General features: G+C 41.4%; 1 protein-coding gene across 1 annotated transcript; it reads right to left on the reverse strand.

Annotated features, from left to right (window-relative positions):
• Positions 1-5,282: 5,282 nt before the first annotated feature.
• LOC115952687 (exocyst complex component EXO70H1-like) lies at positions 5,283-7,332 on the reverse strand. Its single transcript, XM_031069888.1, has one exon. It carries the CDS (start codon positions 7,179-7,181, stop codon positions 5,298-5,300), a length of 1,884 nt encoding a protein of 627 aa, XP_030925748.1. The 5' UTR covers positions 7,182-7,332; the 3' UTR covers positions 5,283-5,297.
• Between the last annotated feature and the right edge of the window lie 12,397 nt (positions 7,333-19,729).

The raw sequence follows: 19,729 nt of genomic DNA on the forward strand, positions 1-19,729 counted from the left end.
GCCGTCAAAACGATAAGAAAGTAAGCGAAAAAGTCCTCTATTAAGTATTTACTTAAAGTTACAAAACAATTTCTACTTTTTTACTTTCAATTGGTAATGCCCCCGGTTGATAGAACTGTGGAGTCCAGTTCTTGTTGAAAACCCTATGAGGCTGTCTCTGCCTTCAAAGCAGTGGTGGATTTATTTGGGGAAGCTCCTGGAGGGGAATTGCGAGGCAAAGCCTCCTCATTAGGGTCAATAGCTGGTGGAGGAGTATCAGCTTGGTATGGTTGAGGAGTTAAGGAGCGTATCGTTTCGGGGTAATATACGTTCTCTGGCTTACGTAGCTCAGATGAGGCTTCAACCCCAGTACGGTTAAGAGCCTCGCTCCAGGTTCTCGCGCAGTAGATGCGGCACACCTCCGAAACCTCGGCTCTTAAAGCTCTCTCAGTTTCAGCTACCCCAATTTCGTAGCCCCTCTACTCGGCTTCATTCGTTGCCTGTTCGAACTTGTTTTTCGCTTTCTCGGCTTGTTCTCTGAGCTTTTCAGCTTGCTCCCTTAACTTCTGAGTTTCCTCTAGATGCTTCTTAAGAACAAGAACTTGCTCCTGAGTCTTCCTCAGCTCGGCATTTGCCTCGCGCAGAAGCTTTGCTTGTTCCTCGGCCTGCTTCTGGTAGCCTTCTGATGTCGATTCAGCACTCTTGCGAGCTTCTTCTTCTACCTGTAGTTTTTTCCTTGCGTCGACTAAATCCTGTTCAGATTTGGACAAGGTCTGTACAGCCATTACCCTTCTTTTCCTTTCGCCGTCTAGCTGATTAGAGCAAGCATTGAGCATCTCATCTAGCTTGAAAATATTTTGGATGATCTGTAAAAAATGGGGGGGGGGGGTGAGGCAGCGTTATAGTTAATAAAAAGTGCGCATTAGTAAGTAACAGTCATAGAATGAAACAGTGTAAAAGACAGCTTCTCACCATGCCCAAGTATCGTTTGTTGTCAAGGATGATTTGATTTTTCCTCATATTCTTTATCTCAGCCATATCTTTTGGGAGCAATAAGGGCTCCTCTATGGCCGAGGCTACATGACACCCGATGCCGCCATTAAAGTCCCTTATAGAGGCATCGTCTCGCAGTGGCTCCCCACCGAGCATAGGAACTGGCAGCCACGCTTGTGAATCAGGATGTGGGGAATCGGATTTCTCATGGCCCCGCGTAGCGGGATGCCTAGTTTTCTGCTGCTTTGCAGCTCGTTGGACATCCTCCTCTCGAGTGAGATGAGACTTGCTCGCATCTGCCACCTCCTTGCCCTTCTATTCCCTGCGTTTTCCCTGCTCGGCAGCGCTGGGCGGCGTTGGTTGCGGGGATGATCGAGGAGGGTGGCGAGGAACTGGAGAAGGAAACCTGGCTGGAAGAGGTGAAGCCTGGGATGGTATTGTTTTAGTAGGTGCAGACTTTCCCGGTTGACCTTCCATCAGCTCCATCAAGCTTTTTTGGGGTTGCCTTTGTATCCCCATCTCGTCAGGATTTTCCTCGGGGCTTGTGGGCTGATCGAAAATCCCGAAATCGTCCGCAGATTTAGATACTGTTACAACGGTTTCCTTGTCTTTTCCCCTTTTCCTTCTCCTATTGGTTCCCTCTTTCTTACGGGAAGATGAGGGTGAAAAAGGTCCCGCCGAGACGCCGGCCACGAAAAGAGGCTCTGTGCGAGGTGTGTATTTGGGAAGTGGAATACCCTCTGGAACAATAAACCCTTCGTAGGCAACACTGATACGGTAAAGCCGAGGATCGCGTGCCCTAATCACGCACTTCGGCGCCTGAAAGCCAAAAGAAAGGGGGGTATAGCCAAGAATTAAATGTGCTGTCCGTAGCTGACCATCAGCCTCGTTCACGTACATTTCAGCTTTCAATAACCTGTCTAGGCTCGCTTTATTGACTAATCTGAGATTGGGCTTCGTGTAACGTCTATCTGCAAAACCGCTGATTCTAAAAGTTAAAGTTGTAATACACGAAAATAATAAAGGTAAGTAAAATGTGTTCGTGAGCTAAAAATAGCATAGGTCTATAACTTCGCACCCACCTGGTGTTCCCTCTACTGTGGGGCAAGGTAGACCATCATGCCATTCCCCAGAAAAAATAAGGAAATCCTCTTTTAGGTTCTTATTTGAAGTGGGGAGGCACTGAATTAGCCTTACTTCAGGATATCTTGACTTGAGATAATAGTCCTGGTTAGCTAGGCGGTGAAGGCTGTACACCCAATTCACGTCGTTATGGGTTAGCTTTAGATCCATTCTCTGATTCAGAGCGTCTACACTTCCCAGTACCCTAAGCATATTGGGGGCACATTGAGTGGGAGATAGCCTAAAAAAGTTGAGGTAGCCCCTGGTGATACTACCCATGGGGATAGTCATCCCGCCCTCAATAAAGGCGATCATGGGGATAACTACTTCCCCAATTTGCCTGGCATCAACCCACTCCCCTTGGGCTGCATACCTCATCCCTACCGTTGGAGGGATTTTGTACTTAGAGCGGAAGTTTCTAATACCCTCCTCGGAGTCAACAAGACATCGAAAGGGATTCTTCTGTTTCCCTATTTTTCTAAAAAACTTAGTAGAAAAGACTTTCTGGCTTTAAACAAAAATGGTAAAAACTTCAAGAGGACTTACAGGTTTAAAGGAAGGACCTCGGACAACGTACGATTATTTTTAGTTGCCAGAAGAATAGCGAAGACTGGAAGAAGGCAAATTCAATGAATAAGCTCTGGAACCACGTAATCATCAGGGGTAAGGTGCAGGTTTAATTAGGTAGCGCCTTTATAATTATATGAGGATTGTGAGCGATGAAATTCCCACTCACAAAACAAGAAAAGCCCCCTGCCGTTTGATTTAGATCTCACCATCGAACGTGGGAGACAAGGGAGTTATCAGAATTTAATGCTGCCAGAATCGGGGTGCTGAAGCGTCAGGGGCATGCCCCAGAATGCGCACAGGTGCAGGCTTATGACGTCAAAATCCACCTTTTCGCCCGAGGAGTCGAAAAGTAGGATTTTGAGGGGTTATTGTGGGGACCGTTCGATTAATGGGCCCATAGGGTTCAGAATTGATTCAGGGTTGTTGGGCCCGTGGCCCATCCAAGGACGTGTACCCGTCCGAGGACGCCATACTCCTCGGCAGTATGCATCTGAGGACGATCACGTCCGAGGACAATTGGGACGTGGTCTTACTGCGATCAGATCTCAGAATTAGGTCACCGTAAAGGATAAGAGTAACCGACTAAGGATGAAAGAGATAAGGCAAACAAATATCTGTAACTACAGCTGCCTCCGCATTAATGACCTCTCAACCAACTCTCTGGCCACATTAATGTGGAGGTGATACCTGAACAGTAAAGAAGCAGCCTTACAGCTACCCATAGGAAATTCCAAAAGGTGCCAGATGGGACGGAAAGAAATCCTCTGGACCCAACCTACACGTGTGCGGTAAGGATGGAGCGCAAAGGGGAGTATATAAACTAAAAGAAGAGTATGAAAGAGAGGATCGGAACAAAAAAAGGAAAAAAAGGAACGGAGATAAACAAGAAAGAGGAAAGTGAGAGAAGAGAAAAGGACTTGCGCTAGTCACTAAAGAAAGACATTCATTGTACCAACTTGAAAGCCTTGAACGTTCTTGTGAGTGAATCTTTTGAGGAGAGACCACAGTTAACCTAGTTCTTTACACCCACGCTCTACAAAAATCATATTGTTTGGGCCTTTTTACGTGCGAACCCAACACTGTTACGGTTCGTTACGAATCGAGTCCTTACAATTATAAAAAAAAAATTAATTTATATATAAGTTTTTTTATTAAGTCGTGCATCGCACAGGCATAATACTACTGATATAGTACAATTGGTTGTAGTTTTGAAGTTTTATTTATTATGCTCTTAACATGACACTAACCTAATTGTAAACTTGTAAACATACTTGCACACTAATCTATATATATATATATATATATATATATATATAACCGAAACCTCTGCTGGCACCACAATTTTCCACGTCAGCACAATATTTAAAAATAAAAATAAAAACATTATAACATCTCAAAACCCTAGCAACCTTACCCCTCTTTCAAGTTAAGAAATAAAACCCTAACAAACTTACCCCTCTCTCAAGTTAAGAAATATAAAGCTATAGTTTCTGCAAACTCTCTCTCTCCAAACGTAAATATCAAATTCAACCCCTTTAAATTCTCTTTATATTTTTTAGGCTTCTATAGAGTTATAGTGAGTTATGCTGATTTTTTTTTTTTTTTGTGTATGTGTGTATAGATGGTCATAATACTCCGGTATTCCAAGAGAAATTTGTGTTTTCGTTAATTGAAGGCCTTAGAGAGATAAGTGCTGCAGTTTGGAAAAGCAATACAAAAGACGATTTCATTGGCAGCGGAAAGTAATTACTTTGTCTCATATTTTTGTTTTTTGAATTGATTTTGTGTGCTTTTTAGACCCTTTTGGATCAATTTTGTTAATTGGGTTTTTTTTTTTTTTTGATAGGGTCCAATTGGGGAAGGTTCTTTCAAAGGGCTACGACGACCGCACTTGGTGTCTGTATACTAATAGTGGGGGGTAAGTACTATGATTGTACCAATAAAAGTGAATGTGTATAAATTTTGTTTAACTATCCCGTGCATCGCACAGATTAACGATTAGTAGTAATTAGTTTACAAACTTTATCTATTGTCACGTTTGTTTGTAAATTTGTAACATAATTAATAGCAGCTTTAACGTTTTTCTTGTCGTAATTTTATTAATACTAAATAAATACTAGTTTGCATTAAATAGAAGAAAATCAATTATACTTGGCCCCGCCTAAAGTAAATTCTTGGGCCCGTTCCTGACTTAGGAGCGTTCCTCGAATTTTTCTTGAGTTGACATCGAGTTGGTCAGGCTCCACCCATCAAGGGTGACCAGCCATAAATTTATATATCATCATCAATGATGATGAATAACTTTTAAAGTGAAATTTTATAATTATCACTAACTTGAATTTGATAATCCATGCAATCAGGATTTGAGCCGTAAGTTCGATAAGCTGAAATTTTCCAAAAATAAATACTAAAATATAAGCCAACTACACCACTTTTCTTTGTTTTCTGTTCATAGGATGTTTCTTTGGTTTGTTTTTTACTTGAGTGTTTGGTGGAAGGATTATTAATAATAATTAACAAATGAAGCAAGCTTGGAAAAACGAGAAATTCTCATACAATAGACTCCAAATAGGGACATATCCAATCACATTCAAAGAATCTAAAGTCGATTTGCCATGATTCGAGCCGCACGGTTAGCCTGGTAGTGAAATATGGGCTACGCCAAATAGTGAAACACTAGTACTCCCCGAGTTATTGCTGTTCCCAAAGAACAGGTCCGACAAGTAATTCCCCACATCCTCAGGGGCAAATCTGACAGTTAACCCAACATTTCGCTCTCCAACAACATTAGACCTGTGAGCGTCGTAGAATTCCCGATAACTTGGGACAATCTTTCTCGCTAATGAGACTTTCATTTCGTCTCGGAGTTTCGGGTCCGATACGACAAACGAGCTCTGTCTCCTAAAAGTTTCGTCGAAGCTCGAATTGAATTTCCTGAAAATTTCCTTCGCCTGAGCTGGAGTAATCGTGGCCGTTGGATTTTCCGGCAGCGTTGCAAGCACTGGGCCCCACGCTAATCTCTCGTAATTCGCAGCGAATAGTTTCACTTTCTCTTCGTGCTTTGCGATCCAATCCTCGCCGAGAAGGTACTTCAAGTTCGAGGTTTGAACTTTGGAGACAACGTGGTTAAGGTTGTTGGCTAAGAATATGTACGAGAGACAAACGTCTTTGTGATGTTCAACTTTGCCGTCGAGTTTGCAGAGGAGTACGAGGATTAACCAAGCCATGCGCATGGAAATCGCCGGTGCCGGAGACTCATCGTTGGATGGACTTTCGAAGTAAGATTCCGGTAACGATGATCTCGGCGGCGGAGGCCAGTTGGCGAAAATGTCTGCGAGGATGTTACTGTAATCGGCGAGGAGAGAGAGGTAGTTCATGGTGGTGAGAGTCAGAGTGTGAACGGTGACGGTTGACTTCGACGAGTCCTTTTGCAATGTTGACTCGAATTCTGATATCATTGAGCGGACCGAGTCGCTGAGTTTGTTCAGCGAGTTGAGAGCTTGAGCTCGAACGGTGACGGTTGATTCGAATGAGAAGATGGAATCGATTTCGATCCAGTTGGTTGAAATCGCTGTGTACATGTCGAGCATACGGAAAATTTTCTCAGGATGAGATTTCTTGCTCTTAGCTACGAGTTCGGGGAATCCGAAGAGAAGAGTAGCTCCTTTGGAAATCTCAGTGAAACAAGATTCTCTGATCGAGTCTGAGGAAGCGAAAACATGGTCGCAGAGTATTCTCTCTCCGTTGAAAAGAGTTGTCATCGAAACTTTCACTGCCTCCAACCAATCCTTGATTCTGCGATCGAGAACTTCCCAGTCCATCTTATTGATTTGTGAGGAGCTAATTTTTTCAACACCAAGTCGATAAATGCCTTCGTCGATTATCGATTTTCTGATAATTTTGTATATACTGATACACTCTTTGGCGTAACCAGAAGAGATCATACACTCAGCTGTGGATCTCAAGTCAGTCATGACTATGGAAGAAACTTCTTCAACTTCATCGATTGAATCACCTACGTTGCGCACTTCATCATCGTGTGAGACTGAGCCATCATCGTCGTAATCTGAAATGCTTGATAGAGCGGAGGCGCGTGAGGATTGAGAGGAGACTGATTCGGGGTCCAGGTGAGCTCGATTCATGGAAAGGATTTGATAGAACTCCTTCTGGAGTCTATTCATGGCTATCTGCATAAGGTTCTGTGCTTGCACGAGCTTCTCCGAGGTCGAGTTCTCGGTGACCATGGCGTGCATGGATTTCTGAAGATCGTTCACGCACCTGATGAATTGCATGGCTTCACTTTTGCTCTCGTGGAACAATGATGTGACTTTGGCATAAGTAGAGGTTTCTGGGTTCCACTTGTTTATCAAAACCGTGGCCGCTTCGATGCTCTGCTCGATCAATGACTCCGAAAAGTTGCGTCGAGGAGTACCAGTTGAAATTGAGTTTCTTGCAGGTGAAGAATATCGAGACATAGAGAAAGATGAAGTTTTGGAGTTGAAGCAAATACTCCTCATTCCTTTTCTAGGCTTTTTTAAGATCTTGGAGTGAATTTGAGTGATTGTTTGTTTGTGTTTGGGTGTGATGGGTGTGATAGATAAATACTTGAGCTCTGTGATGGTGTGTGAGAAAAGGTATCACCGTATCAGAGCTAAAGATTTATAGTTCTTAGTGTCTTTGTTTGTGGTAAATTGTGAGTAGGAACATTGTTGTGGGGGGTATATATAGACGAATGAACAACGCCGTTGCTTGGCCGAAGTTCAAAAAAAAAAAAAAAAAAAAGAAAGAAATGAACGCGACTATTAGGGGTGTGTTTGGATAGAACTTATTTTGCTGAAACTGAAAACTGAAAACACTGTAGCAAAATAATTTTTAAATGTGTGAATAGTACCGTGGGACCTATTTTTAATGAAAAAGTTGATAAAAAGTGTAATTTGTGGGTCCGTGAACAATGCATATATGCACTGTTCACTGCAGAAAGTCAACAATTGCGATTACTGTTCATTGAACAGTAACCGCAATACTCCAAATGAAAATGCGTGAAAAAAAAAAAAAAAAAAAAAAAAAAAACAGAAACGCAACGCAATGCAACGCAACTTAAGTCCAACCCAAACACACACTAGAGCATCTCTATCCGGAAATGCCATCTCATCCTATTTTACAATCTCAAAAAGCTACTTTACTACTTATACCATACCATTTTTCAATACTTCCAACATTCAACTTTTATTTTCTAATCCTACTTACTAAAATAATATAAATTATATAATAAAATAATATTTAAAAGTTATCTATCCCTTATCTCTCTCTCTCATCCCTCTCCCTGCCTCTCTGAGTCTCTGTCCCTCTCTCAACAACCAAAAAACCCAATCATCACCGACCACCACCACCATTCCTACCACGCCACCATGCCCACCAAAATCCCACCGGAACCAAAAACCCAAATTAAGGAAAAAAAAAAAAACCCACTAGATCACTGCCACATCCACCGAGCGAAACCATCATCGGCGACATCAGTGATCTTGAGCGAAACCATCATCAGCGGTCTTGAGCGAAAACATCATCGGCGACATTGGCAACCCACCAATTTCCACCGAGAAACCCACCAATCTGCACCGATCCATACCCACCCCAATTGTACGATCCAGCCACCTTTCTCTCCACCAATCCCCACCACACGTCCATCATGATCCCCTCCACTCCAGCGCTCTTCAGCACCTGCAAACTCGCGTTCATCGCTTTCCACCTATTCACCGCGTTGTTCATCGTCACGCTATCCAACGGCATCATCAAGGAGAGATCGGCTCGTGTCTCGGCTCGTGTCACGGAGAGATTGGCTCGGAGTTCCGGCGAGAGCTCTGATGTGGTGCGTGATGCTCAACGCCATGGAGTATCTGAGAGTGTGAATAGAGAAGAGGGAGAAAGAGAGGAAAGTGCGAGAGACAGAGAAAGACGGAGAGATAGATGAGAGATGAGAGAGAAAAAAAAGCTGAATAAAATATTAATATTATTTTTGGCATAGTGCTACAGTGCCATCTTACATGTAAGATGGCACTGTAGCACTATGCCAAAAAAATTTGCAATTTCCAACTTTTGGCCTTCCAGCTGCTGGGTGTATTTTGGGCCTAAATGCCAAATGTTGCTTACATTTGACATTTCCAAGGCCGGCTTGAGATGCTCTTATCGCTTAAAGAAATAATGAAACGTGTATACTGAATAGGCCTTAGGAAAGAACGTGGGATATTGACTCTTACACGTTCCACGCGTACAGTTTTATACTTGTATTTGCTGGTGGGAAAATTATTGTGTATTTTCAGAGTATCATAAATACATATTTTTTGTGTACTCTCAAAGTATCATGAATTTAATTAGTGGAACCCATCATTCATGTGAAATGGGGGACTACACATTTATGGTACTCCAAGAGTACCTAATAATTTTCCTTGTGGGTGGGACTTTGAAATTTGATAAAAGTAAAAAGGGGTTAAATTTTCCAATGATAGATAGTAAAACTTATGTTTTACACTACCTAATAAATAATTGTAATATCAGTATTTTACTTAAAATTTAATACATCCTATTACACTTAATAACATCTCGATAGATTCCTAATTTGGTTAGATTTATATATGAGTATTAGAATTGATTGAGTGTAATTGCGTTTATTTTTAAATATGTTATAAAATGATATGACATGTTAGGATTGGAGGGATAAAACATGAGTTTTACACTACGTTCTTATAGAATTTAATTTCAGAGTAAAACCCAAGGAAATATCAAAATAATAAGAGGTGGAAATATTTTTGTATAAAATTGATGAGAGAAAATAGATTTGCCCATGTGTAATGACACCCACCTGTTCTGTTTTGTAGTGATACAAAAAAAAAAAAAAATGGATTGTGTATTATAAAAATAATAATACTATCAAGTCAAAAAAATATCAATTTTCTAAAATAAGTAAAAACTATCAAGTCAAAAAGGATAAATTGAACCCTTCAAAAGAGGATAAATTGAAATAAATATCATTGGAGATATAAATCGCTTGATAGTTTTGAAAGATTATTGCATGTCATTTGAATATCTTGACTAGATTTTTGTAATTTACATACATTATTTATTTTTCTCTAAATCTCACCTTAAATAATTTTTTTTAGTAATCTATATATACATAAAGAAATTCGTGTTTTACTACATGAAATAAACCTTAATGGTGTATATATTGTTTGCTTCTTCTTTTTTGGCCTAGTTTTACTTGAATCAACTATGAAGTCAAAAATGATAAATTATAATAAATATTGTAAGAACTAGGTTTAGTAAGAACTGGGTTTAGCAGCCCAAGCCCACTTAGAATAGTGGTGCCTTGTACTTCAACCCAAATCCAAACAATAGAATTTTTTTGTGTAAAGGTGGGAAGACAATTACAGTTTAGTCGCAAGCTAAGCTTAAGGCTAGTGATACAGTTGTTAAATATAGAGGAACAAATCAGGTAGTTGATGGTAAGAAAAGTTCTCCTCTATCACTTCCGAGGAAGAGTTCTTATATAAGTCTTACCTAGGTTTTTATCAAGTTATACACTATTCAATTTTCTATTTCTTACTCTCTTTCTCTCAGCCTCTCCTCGGGTAGACCAACTCCTTGGGTTAAACGTGCTTTTCCAATGAGTTGATGCAAGACCCGCTCCTTATTCTTCTCAATTCTCGAACATCCCACAAATATAATTGGAGAAATGGAGAATATGATTTGAAGATTATTAAATATGACTTTGAAAGATCATTAGATATGATTTGAAGATTTAACTAGAATCTTCTAATTTACATACATTCTTAAATTGATTGAATAGAAATTAAAATCACATTAATTTGTGTCTAGAAATTTGGAAATGATTCTTGACTAGTAATAAATAAATGGTCCACATGGACAATTACATTCAAGCCAGTAATAAGTAACGGTTATAAAACCATTATAGGTGCCTTCATGAGCCGCTTCATGTCCATTACAAACACCTTTATGAGCCGTTCCATTACTTTTAATCACCCAGCTTAGGCACAACGTCCAGGGGATCTCAACAAACCTTGCAATAACTCATAAGTTGTCTATATAAAGCCATAAAAAGCAAGTAAGTAAACACACACAAACTAAGCTACAATACATATTAGAGATTTTCTAAAAAAGATTAACTAATTTAAGTATTGGAGGGTCTTTGGCTGACACCAATCCAATGTCTTTTATTATCACCTTGTTTTCTTTTAACAAGAAACCCAGGTCATCCATCAAGAGAAACGAGGAATATATGTAGGGATGGCAATTGAAATCCGACCCGTGAATACCCGGCTCGGTCCGACCCTAACGGGTCAGATTTTACCCGGCCCGATAAATTATAGGGTCGGGTATGGATTTAAAAAAAAAGAAACCCGAAGCGGGTCCAGGTCGGGTCCGGGTTTTAACGAAAACCCGGCCCGAACCCAGACCCGGACTCGGACCCGTTTATATGTAACTTAAAAATACTAAAATACCCCCATATATATATAAGTTAAAAAAAAAAAAAAAAAAAATCCCCTAGCACCATGTTCTCATTTCACTCACTCTCACTCAGCCGCATGTCTCTTTCCCCTCTCCCACTCTCTTGGTCACTCCCTCTCACTCAGCCCTAACACCTGATCTGTCACCGCCGGCCTGAGCATATGTCACTGCCGACCTGATTAGCCTGAAACCCTTCACCACCGACCATCACTTGCGCCTCTAGTCGCCTCGCTTCCTCCATGTGTCTCCACCAGACCACCTCGTTCTCTATCCCTTTTTTTTTTTTTGGTTCATTTCGTCTCAATCATGTGAGTTGTTTATGTTTGTGTTAGAATTTGTGTTTGTGATTTTGAATGGGAAAATCATAAATCTGAATTTGTGTTTGTGTTTGTGATTTTGAATGGGAAAATTATAAATTTGAAATATTTGTGTTTGTGTTTGTGTTAGGATTTGTGTTTGTTTTTTTTTATTTTGAAAAGGAAAATCGTAAATCTTTGGTCATTGTTCATCCATGATTTCCTGGTGGGTCTTTTTATTTTCAAGTTTTCAATTTCATCCTTTGATTTTCTCTGCCGATCCTCAAATCTTTATTATTTTTCAACAATTTTTGTATGTGGGTATTTTATTCTTTGATTTTCTCTACCTAAGTATACTCCTGCTAGTATTAAAATATATATATATATATATATATATGTTTGCCTAGATTCATGATTCAAGCCTTGAATCTGTCAAACACATTTTCAAAAATAATAAATCTGGGCAAACAATTTTTTTTTTTTTTTTTAAATTATTGGGCCACGGTATGAAGGCTTTAGGCAATTTTTTTTTTTGGGATTGGGCCACGGTTTAGGCTCAAATCATGGCATGGCTGGCGGGGCTCGTGGGTACCCGACAGGCCCGGTTTAGGGTTAAGAAAAAAACCAGTTTAATAAACGGGCCAGGTTTGGGTTTTTAGGATAGACCCACGGGTCGGGTCCGGGTATGAAAAAACCCGGCTCGAACCCAACCCGTTGCCATTCCTAAATATATGTACTGACAATACTTTCTATGTTTTATCAATTCTATTCTAGAAAAATAAAATAAATCCACATAGAAAAAAGTATAAATTGAAATAAATATCATAGGAGAATATAAATCTCTTAATAACTTATACTTACTAGGGCTTAATAATTTTGAAAGATTATTATATGTGATTTGAAGATTTTGACAATATTTTTCTAATTTACATACGTTCTTAATTTTTTCTACATAAAGAAATTTTTTGGGATCTGATTTTATTTTTTTTAGAGAGTTCCAACCTATAGCGTCCACTTCTAATAATAGCTCTTTATCATTAGACCAAGAGTTTGGTTTTATTTTAATCAACTATTAGGTCAAAAATAATAAATTGGAATAAATATTGTGGGAGGAACGAATCTTTCCTCAATCAGATATTGTTTGCTTTGAGAATGGGCCAAGGAGTCGATGCCACCCTTACGAATTTGCTCAATCCCACATCGAGAAGAGACGCCTCCCACCCTTGCCTTATAAGCATTGAGCCTAAGGAATGGTGTACCAGTACAACACATGTGGAGCAAGTCTCAAAAACTGCCATATGCCTGTACGTAGTACACTCGGGTGGCATCAGCCTCAACGGTCTAGTCCTAGGGAAGGTGTAGGTTTCCCCTTAAACCCCAAAATGCTCCTTTTTCTGGGAGGAACGAATCTTTCCCCAATCAGGTATTGTTCACTTTGGGAATGGGCCGAGGAGCTGATGCCACCCTCATGAATTTGCTCAATCTCACATCGGGGAGAGACATCTCCCACCCTTGCCTTATAAGCGTTGAGCCTAAGGAAGGGTGTACCACTACTACACATGTGGAGCAAGTCTCAAAAACTACCATATGCCTGTACGTAGTGCACTAGGGTGGCATCGCCTCAACGATCTAGTCCCGGGGAAGGTGGGGATTTCCCTTAAAACCCCAAAAGGCGCCTTTTTGGGGGAGGAACGAATCTTTCTCCAATCAGGTATTGTTCGATTTGGGAATGGGCCGAGGAGCCGATGCCACTCTCACGAATTTGCTCAATCCCACATCTGGGAGAGACGCCTCCCACCCTTTCCTTATAAGCGTTGAGCCTAAGGAAGGGTGTACCACTACTACACATGAATCTTTCCCTAATCAGGTATTTTTCGCTTTGGAAATGGGCTGAGGAGCCAATGCCACCCTCACGAATTTGCTCAATCTCACATCTGGGAGAGACGCCTTCCTTAGGCTCAACGCTTATAAGGCAAAAGGGTGGGAGGCGTTTCTCCCCGATGTGGGATTGAGCAAATTCGTGAGGGTGGCATCGGCTCCTCGACCCATTCCCGTTTGGGATTTAAAGGGAAACCCCACCTTTCCCGGGACTAGACCGTTGAGGCTGATGCCACCCTAGTGCACTACGTACAGGCATATGGTAGTTTTTAAGACTTGCTCCACATGTGTAGTAGTGGTACACACTTTCTTAGGCTCAACGCTTATAAGGCAAGGGTGGGAGACGTCTCTCCACGATGTGAGATTGAGCAAATTTGTGAGAGTGGCATTGGTTCCTTGACCCATTCCCAAAGCAAACAATACCTGATTGGGGAAAGATTCGTTCCTCCCACAAATATAATTGGAGAATATGATTTTGAAATATCATTAAATATGATTTGAAGATTTGACTAGTCTTCTAATTTAAATTTTCTTCTAATTCACATACATTCTTAAATTGTTTGAATGGAAATTAAATGAGGATAGTGAAACAAAAGGGGGAAAGGAAATAGTATTTGATATATACTCGTATTTGATATTTGTTTCATTGTTTATTTTTTTTAGCACCTCGTCAGCACTTATATAATCGGAGGAAATAGTAAATTAATATTTCTGAAATATTTTTTCATGCGTGGGTTGACCATATTCACTTGTTCAAAGTCTTTGCCCTTTAGGTTGAAAAGGAAGCCATTGGAACCTATGGCATCACTCTCAAGTGAAGAAGAAGACACTCTCCAGAGAAGCACTAAAAAAATAAAAGATGGACACACGGGTGGATTCTCGTTCCACTCCAATGAATCTAGCGAAAAGAACAAGCTACTTGGACAATTGCCAGGAGCGTATGAAAGTGCGTTCAGCCTCTTGGATCAAATGCAAGAAGACGTGGAGTCTGACACGGAGGAAGAAAATATTTGTGAAAACTTTTCCACAGTTTCTCTCTCTAAAGAAGACAAGGTGCACATCAGGTCTCAATGGTCTCATCCACTCATCTTAAAAACCTTTGGTCGCACTGTTGGCTACCAATACCTATCATAGCGTGTCAAGGAACTATGGAAACCTTCAGGTAAACTTGATCTTGTGGACTTGGGCTATGATTATTTCCTAGCAAAATTTGAAGCTAAGGAAGACTTGGACCGTGTTCTAAGTGATGGCCCATGGTTCATTGGACAGCACTTTTTGGCCATCAAACCATGGCAACCAGAATTTTCAGCGTCTGATGCCAACCTCTCACAGGTAGCAGTGTGGGTAAGACTTCCTGGGCTTCCCATTGAATACTATGATACTGTAGTCCTAAAGAAAATCGGTTCCTCCATTGGTCCAGTACTCCGCATAGATAGTCACACAGCTGCAAATGCCAAAGGACGCTATGCACGGCTGTGTGTCCAAGTTAATTTAGAGAAGCCATTAAAAACTACTGTCCTCATTGGCAAATACAAGCAGCAAGTCATGTATGAAGGTATTCACTCGTTGTGTTTTACTTGTGGACGTTTGGGGCATAAGAAAGAAGTTTGTCAATATGAGATTAAGGGACCACAGCAACCCACTACCTCCGCCCCTGCTGATGCTAGTACAGATCAAGGGGATCATCCCACAGTGACCCCTGATGCAACAACCACCCCTCCACACTCCACCACCCCCTCACCAACTGAGTTGGACACCTTTGGTCCTTGGACGCTAGTCTCTCGAAGAAAGCACAATGCCAAGAAGTCCCCTCAACCAGCCAATCCATCCCATCAGCCGACTGCAAGCACCACTTACGCTGCTTCTAAGCATGGGAAGCCTCTCCCTTGGGTCACATCAAATGAAGTCATGTACACAGATGTTGACTCATCAATTGGGAAAGGTAAAAGAAAGTAGGTTGCTTCCTCTGAGCATCACCAAAGCACGTGGTCCACCAAACCCAAAGCCCACCTCACTCCAAAGCCCACATCTAAAAAATAAAGAACCTGAACCAAAAAGGAAGTCAAAGAAACGGGCACCTTTCAAAGTCCACAAAGTCCATTGCTTCCATTAAAGCCTCAAATAAAGCCACAAATCCTTCAAGTTCTACAACCTTCCAGTTTAGTGCCAGAGCACCATCAAGCTTCACAGAAGCTCCTCTCTCCCTTGCTTCGCAAAAACCCAACAATGCCGTGGGCAATCTAGATCAACAATCATGCGGCAGAGCTCAGCAGCTCCATGATTAACAACATATGATGGGATCCGCTCATGATCTATGGGTGGACAGACAAAGATCTGCTGAACTCCTGGAGTTTCATCTTCCCTCTGACAGAGCAAAGTAAGAGGGATGGGTGCCTTCCTCTCACGCACCCAGCATGACATAACACTCCGAATCCATGGTGGAGATTCAGCTTAGACAAACCACCTCTGCTTCCTCTGGGTCAAAGGACATCGAGCACCTCAGGGGATCGCTTGCAATCCGACCTCTCAGAAATATCACTAGACCTACTAGAAAGGGAGCTAGCTCCAGTGGAAATTTTTCTGAGAAAGTTTCTCACGGGCGAGACAACAGGGGTTTTGATTCAAAGGACTCTTCCACAGCTCAAGCTCATTCAGACTCTGTCATTCACGGAGAGCTTCACCTTGGGGACTGTTACAAGGCAGACGCAATTGCAATTGCTAGAGCATGCCATTACACTAGCACAGAACCCTGTGATGCCCAAGGAGGAATTGAGGCAGGTGGGATGGAAATGGATGACAACCAGGTGGGCTTTTGCCCAGGATTGTAAGTCCTTTTCTCCCTCTCTATCCCCAAAAATGAATATACGAGTTTGGAATTGTAGAGGGGCTATGAAGCCCTCTTTTCGTAGCACTATTCATGATCTAACAAATTTTCATTCTCCTGGCATTGTGGTTGTCACAGAGACTCGCATAAGTGGCTCTAGAGCTGGTGAAATCCTTCGTACCCTGCCTTACGATGGAATCCACACAACTAATCCCATTGGCTATGCTGGAGGAATTTGGCTTTTATGTCACAGGGATATGGTGGGCATGGACGTGCTCACTGCCACGAAACAAGAGATACATGCTATATTTAAGGTATTATCCTCTCCTTCTCCTTGGCTTCTTTCCTCTATATATGGAAGTCCTAGATTTGAGGAACGTCAAATTCTTTGGGATAATTTGTGCTCAATCTCTCTTCTTCATGGCCTTCCCTAGACCATTGTGGGTGATTTTAATGAAAAATTAGAGGGTAATCCAGTTAGCCTTAGACGCACTACAGCCTATAGGAATTGCATGAACTTTTGTAACATGATTGATCTGGGTTTCTTTGGTGCCTCTTTCACGTGGACCAATCGTAGAGATATCAATGCATTAATCCAACAAAGAATCGATAGATGTTGGGCTAATCCTGACTGGACCTTACTCTTCCCTAATGACAATGTCACCCATCTTCCTAGGGTGAGCTCGGATCATTGCCCCCTTCTCCTGAGATTATTTGAGAATGGTCAGAGGAGACTGGAACGGCCTTTTCATTTTGAAAAAAATGTGGCTCAGCCATCCAGGTTTTCAGTAAATTGTGGAAAAGGCCTGGGAGATTATGCCAAGTCTAGGTCTAGCCATCTCCACCTTCAAAGATCTGGCAACCACCTGGAGCAAGGATATTTTTGGGAACATCTTTGCAAGGAAAAGGCAGCTCCTTGCTAGAATTGGGGATTTGTAGAAAGCTTTAGCTACTCGACCTTCTGCTTTCCTTCTTTCTCTGGAACAAGAACTCTCCCTGGAATATACCTCTTTACTAAATCAAGAAGAGGATTTTTGGGCTTTAAAATCTCGGGTGGACTGGCAACTTTTTGGTGAGAGAAATACAACATTCTACCACACAAAAACAATTATTAAGAGGAAGAACAATCGAATTCGGAGGATCATGAATCAATCTGGGGAATGGGTTGAGGACAAAGATCAGGTGATGGACATTATTCTTAGTGGATACAAAGAGCTTTGTCAAACCCAACACTTGACCTCCATCTCCACTACAGAATTGGAAATTGAATGGGTTGTTGCTCTCTCTGAAGAGGACTCCCGCAAGCTTTCTGTCATACTCTCGAATACGGAAATTCTCAAAGCCCTCTCCTCTTTGAAACCTTATAAAGCCCCAGGAGTGGACGGTCTTCATGCTGGCTTCTCCCAACATTTTTGGCACATTCTTGGATCATCAGTCATTGATGAAATTCTGACTATCTTCGTAACTAAGCGAATTCCCTCATATCTGAACCATACCTTGGTGACTCTCATTCCGAAAAGAAATAGCCTGGAAGTCCTTGGCCATTTTAGGCCAATTAGTCTCTGCACAACTATTTATAAAATTGTCTCAAAGATCATTGTCAATAGAATAAGGCCCCATGTGCAGCATTTAGTCTCTCCACTTCAAGCGGCCTTCATCCCTGGTAGAAAAGGGCTTGACAACATGATTATAGCCCAAGAGATTCTTCACTCTATGGAAAAGAAAAAAGGGAGGGTTGGCACTATGGCATTAAAGATCGACCTTGAAAAGGCTTTTGATCGCCTTGAATGGAGTTTTATCAGGGAAGTTCTTGTCCATTTTAATTTTCCCTCTAATCTCATTGCCATCATCATGGATTGTATTTCGTCAACCTTTGTTTCCGTGCTTTTTAATGGTGGTAAGCTCCCTACTTTTAGTCCATCCCGTGGTATCCAACAAGGAGACCCGATATCACCATACATTTTTATTATGTGTCTTGAATATCTTGGGCTTCTTATTCATGATAAAATTGCAAATAATTCTTGGAAGCCCATCAAAGCTTCTAGGTCCGAGCCAACCTTCTCCCATCTATTCTTTGCCGATGACTTAATGCTTTTCAGCCAAGCTAGTCTTAAGAACAGTGAGACAATTGATGAAGTGCTAACTACTTTTTGTCAGCTCTCTGGGCAGAAAATTAGCAAGGAAAAATCTAGAGTCCTTTTCTCGAAAAACACTGCTGAAGAAACTAGAAGAGCAATTTGTAGTTCTATGGGCATGCTCGAAACCCGACAAATTGACAAGCATCTTGGGTTCCTGCTAAAATTTGCTGATCGTGGTGCTAGGGACTTTAACTTCATTATCCATAAAGTGCAAGAAAAGCTAGTAGGATGGCAAGCTAGGCTACTATCCCTTGCTGGTAGGAGGACCCTTATTAAGTCATCTTCAGGTGCAATTCCTGATTATGTCATGCAAGGTGCCTTGTTGCCAAGTAAAGTTTGCAAAGAAATCAACCGTGCAAATAGAAACTTCCTTTGAGGCTCAACTCTAGAAAAAAGGAAGATGCACCTTGTGAATTGGGACACTGTCACTCGGCCTAAAGACCATGGTGGATTGGGTATTCTTGAAACAAGACCGCGGAATCTCGCTCTTATTGCTAAACTGAACTGGAAATTACTGTATAAGGACCACTCCCCTTGGGCTCAAGTTCTAAAAGCTAAATACCTCTCCAACAATACTAGTAGGAACCCATGGACCTCTAAAGGCTCTTGCTCCCGCACATGGGCAACTTGTAAAGCAGCTAAACCCCTTCTGGATAGCAGCATACGGAAGGTAATTACCTCTAGTGCCTCTACTTCCTTTTGGTTTGATAACTGGATTTCTCTCGGCCCTCTAAGAGCCCAATTAATTGGCCCTCTCAATTATGGTGAGGAAAATCAACTTGTCAGGCAAGCCATTGACACATATGGCAATTGGAACATACAGCTCTCTTTTGATCTCCCTAATAATATTTTGAAAATCATTCAAGCTATCCCCACCAATTTAGCTTCCCAAGGGGAAGACCTGATTGCTTGGGCCTTCACTAATGATGCTGTCTTCTCTCTTCGGACTGCCTATACTACAGCAAAGGGTTTAAATACCTTGAACCCAAACACTCCCTCTCTCACTTGGATATGGAAGCTTAGAGTTCCTCCAAAGCTCGTCCTCTTTATTTGGCTTTGTACTCATAATAGCATACCTGTAAAAGAAGTTTTGGGTTCATGGGGTTTAAGCCTTGATCAGCGATGCTCCATCTGTAAATCACAAACCGAGTCCATTAGCCACATGCTTAGAGAATGTCCCTACTCTGTCAGTTTTTGGAACTGGCTTGGCCCTCCTACAGGTCTATACAACTCATTCAGCCTCCCTCTATTAGATTGGTTGCATGACAATTGCTCCTCTACTCTGCCCTCTCGGCACCATGGCATACCATGGTCCACTCTTTTTATTTTTGGTATTTGGTCTCTATGGACTAACAAAAATTATGCTACTTACCAAGCTAAACCCTTGAACCAATAGCTTCTAAAAGAGT

This window comes from Quercus lobata, chromosome 7 (assembly GCF_001633185.2).
Source record: "Quercus lobata isolate SW786 chromosome 7, ValleyOak3.0 Primary Assembly, whole genome shotgun sequence".
NCBI classification, from domain to species: domain Eukaryota; kingdom Viridiplantae; phylum Streptophyta; class Magnoliopsida; order Fagales; family Fagaceae; genus Quercus; species Quercus lobata.

What these genes read in the sequence shown, in the direction of transcription:
- LOC115952687 (XM_031069888.1), bottom strand. Translation starts at nt 7,181, where the DNA reads ATGAGGAGTATTTGCTTCAACTCCAAAACTTCATCTTTCTCTATGTCT.